Source organism: Bison bison, unplaced genomic scaffold, assembly GCF_000754665.1.
Source record: "Bison bison bison isolate TAMUID 2011002044 unplaced genomic scaffold, Bison_UMD1.0 scf7180017845562, whole genome shotgun sequence".
Classification (NCBI taxonomy): Eukaryota; Metazoa; Chordata; class Mammalia; order Artiodactyla; family Bovidae; genus Bison; species Bison bison.
Window position 1 is genome coordinate 10,476 of NW_011476135.1, and position 2,976 is coordinate 13,451.

Below are 2,976 nucleotides of genomic sequence, written 5' to 3' on the forward strand. Positions count from 1 at the left end.
ACCCGGGTCCCCCTCAGCCTGCGTCTCTCACCCCGGGTCCCCCTCAGCCTGCGTCTCTCACCCCGGGTCCCCCTCAGCCTGCGTCTCTCACCCGGGTCCCTCTCAGCCTGCGTCTCTCACCCCGGGTCCGTTCTCCAGCCTGTCTGCAGGCCCATCTCCTGGGTGTGGGGACCCCTGGGCTGTCAGTGCCCGCCTTCAGCGCTGCTGTCCTCGCCCCCATCTTCCAGCTCCTGCCTTGAAACTACCCTGGTGGCCGCCAGCCTGAGGGGCCCGTCCTGTGAGCGTAGAAGCAGCTCAGGGATGGCTGGGCAGGGGTCCTCTGGAGAAGGCGTGTCTGTCGGGCCGATGCTGCCCCCCAGTGGCGTGTCCTCATTGTATCTGGAAGCAGGTGCGGCCACTCCAGCCCGGCTGCCTGGAGTCCCTGTCATCTCCACAGAGGGACTCCTGGGCTGGATTCTGGGCCCAGACCTCCAGCCATCTCCTCCAGAAATCGTGGGTCGTCATAAGCTGGCAAATCCGTGGGGTCACTGGAGGCCAGCTGACCTCAACTCAACACCCTGTCTCAATGAGGGGCAGATGGGGACCCGGGCTCTGACCACACCCTCCAGGTGGCGCTGGGCTCCAAAGGATGGACGGTACAGTTCTGCTCAGCCATAGGCTGGGGCTTTGTGGGGTCACCCTGCAGAGCAGCAACCCCCTTCCAGTTCCCTATCCCTGGCTTTGTGGAGGGTGGGCACAAGGGAGGCCAGGCCCTGTCACCCTGGAGGGCTCTTGGGAGGTGGTGTTGCCTGCCTGCTCCACAGACGACAGTGCTATGGCGCCCACAGCCTGGAGCCCCCCTGCTTGTGCACAGACAGACGCCCCGCCCCAGACCCAAACTGGCCACACTCCTGCATCAGAGGGGTGGAGGGACCTCACAGGTCCTTCAGCAGACCTGTCCTCCAGGACCCGATTTTCAAGGGTGCAGAGGTGGGGACCGAATTCCAGGCAGACTGACCAGTCTGCCCACCACCCCCACCCTGCAGGCCTGAGGCTCTACCCACACCCTGAGAGGAGCTTTCCCAAAAACTCAAGGAAGAGAACCTTCGATGAAGAGCCAACAGAAACGACGGTCTTCCCCTAGGTCAGGGCCACCAGATCCCATCCGTGGAAGAGGCCCTGGGATGGCCTGGCCATGCATCCTGGGTGATGAGAGGGAGCCTGGCGAGAGGCAGGCTTCCCAGAGGATGACCAGGAAGGGGAGTGGGCGAGAGGGGGCTGGGGAAGGGCCCCTCGGGTTCCTCCAAAAGGCAGGCCTGCGTGTCTGCCTGCGCAAGGGCCCTGCGTCCCCCCAGGTCACCCCACACACGCCCTGGCTTGTGACGCCCGCAAGGCCGGCCTCACCTCACATTTGCCTCGCAGGCCGGTCTCCTGCAGCCGCGACCAGATGCTCTGGATGCGCCCGGCGTGCTCTGGGTGGCTGTTGGTGTTCCCGCAGGTGCACTGGTGTTTCAGCATCAGAGTGTCGTACACGAGGCCTGCAGCGGGGAGGCAGGGTGGCCGCGCTCAGAGAAGCCCTCGGGGTACCCGGCAGCTGGTCCCCCTGCCAGGGGAGCGGAGCTCAGGGCACTTGCCCAACGGCCAGAGTCCTTGACACCCAGGGGAGCTGGCGAGGGAGGAAGAAATGAAAAGGCAGCCCTGTCCCCAGGACTCAGGGCTCTCATATCACAGGGACCGGGCTGACCCAGACAGTGGGGAGATTTTGGTCCCAAACTCAGGTCTGCCAGGGACCCTGTCTATAGAGTACTTTGCCTCTGTGGATTGAGATCCATCTGTCCGAGGTTCTTGGGGTTCAGAAGGCTCGGTTTCTGCCTGCGGAAACTTGCAGAGCCACTGGACAGGAGCACACGCTTGTGCACACACACAGAGACACACAGGGATGCAACTGCATTTGAAATTGACCTAGAAAGTGGGGCGGGGCAGGGTGGGACGTGGCCTTCCAATAACAGAGCAGCAGACTGACGCAAGCACAGACGCACACGCCTGTCCACGTGGACTGCAGGTGTGCACGTGTGTGGACAGCACCAGGACACGGACCCCACCCGACAGCATCACGGCGACACAGTGATGCATTAGCAGAGGACGGGGTGAGGCGCTGTCCCGGGGGCCCTCCGTCCCAGGTGCGGTGGGGGCCGGTGATAGGGGCTGACCTGGAGCCCCTGGGCCGGGACAGCCAGTCCAGCGCCTCGACACCAGTGGACGCTGCACTCGGCTGTAGACCTCCGCCCTGACTCCCGGGGAACGCTTTCAGGCAGAGAGAGTCCTGCCTGCAGACTTCTGCAGGGTTGGGAGGCCGTAGGTGAGGGGCGCGGCGAGACTGCAGGCAGGAGCAGTGTTGTGGGCTGTCCAAGAGCGGAGAGCGAGCGTCTGGGCCGGCCGCGCCCTGCTCCCACTCCACCTGCACGCTCCAGGTGTCGCCTGGGCCTCACAGGCAGGGCCCTGGGTGGATCCTCAGTCCAAGGACGGGACAGACGAAGGAGGGCAAGGTGGTGACCCCGCCGACCCCGGGCGGGAAGCTGCCTGGTGGGGGCAGGCCCAGGGATGGGCAATTCTCTGAGGCTGTGCTTCTCTGAGGAAGAGGAGGCAGGCTTCTTGGCCAGGACGGACCCCCAGTGACCTCTCTCTGTCTGGAGCCCCCAGCCTGGGGCTGAGCCTTGGGCAGAAAGTCAGGTGGATGTGAGGCTGGGCACCACCCGGAAGCCTCACCCAGCCTGAGCCTCGCTCTCTGGCCCTGCAGGCCTCGTGTGGCACTTCCCTCGTGTCTGCAGCCACGGCTCCCCCTGCGCGGGGGCCCTCGCCCTCCCCCGGCTCCCCACACCCTGCCCCATGGTACCTGTGGTGAACCTTGGCTTGGCTGGGGGCTCCTGCACGGACATGGGGAAGGTGGCGGATGCGGGGGAGGACTGTGCCCGGGACAGGGGCCGGTGCCCGCCACAG

The 2,976-nt window shown here is 65.4% G+C and overlaps 1 protein-coding gene across 1 annotated transcript in view; it reads right to left on the bottom strand.

The window, feature by feature from the left end:
• Positions 1–2,970, bottom strand: part of LOC104985550 (histone deacetylase 4-like) — a 10,665-nt gene extending 7,695 nt beyond the window's left edge. The window contains exons 1-2 of the mRNA XM_010835777.1: positions 2,873–2,970; positions 1,384–1,517 (exon numbers count right to left, since the gene is read on the bottom strand). Coding sequence (XP_010834079.1) covers positions 1,384–1,517; positions 2,873–2,915 — 177 coding nt within the window. The 5' untranslated portion in view covers positions 2,916–2,970. The remainder of the gene's footprint in view (positions 1–1,383; positions 1,518–2,872) is intronic.
• Between the last annotated feature and the right edge of the window lie 6 nt (positions 2,971–2,976).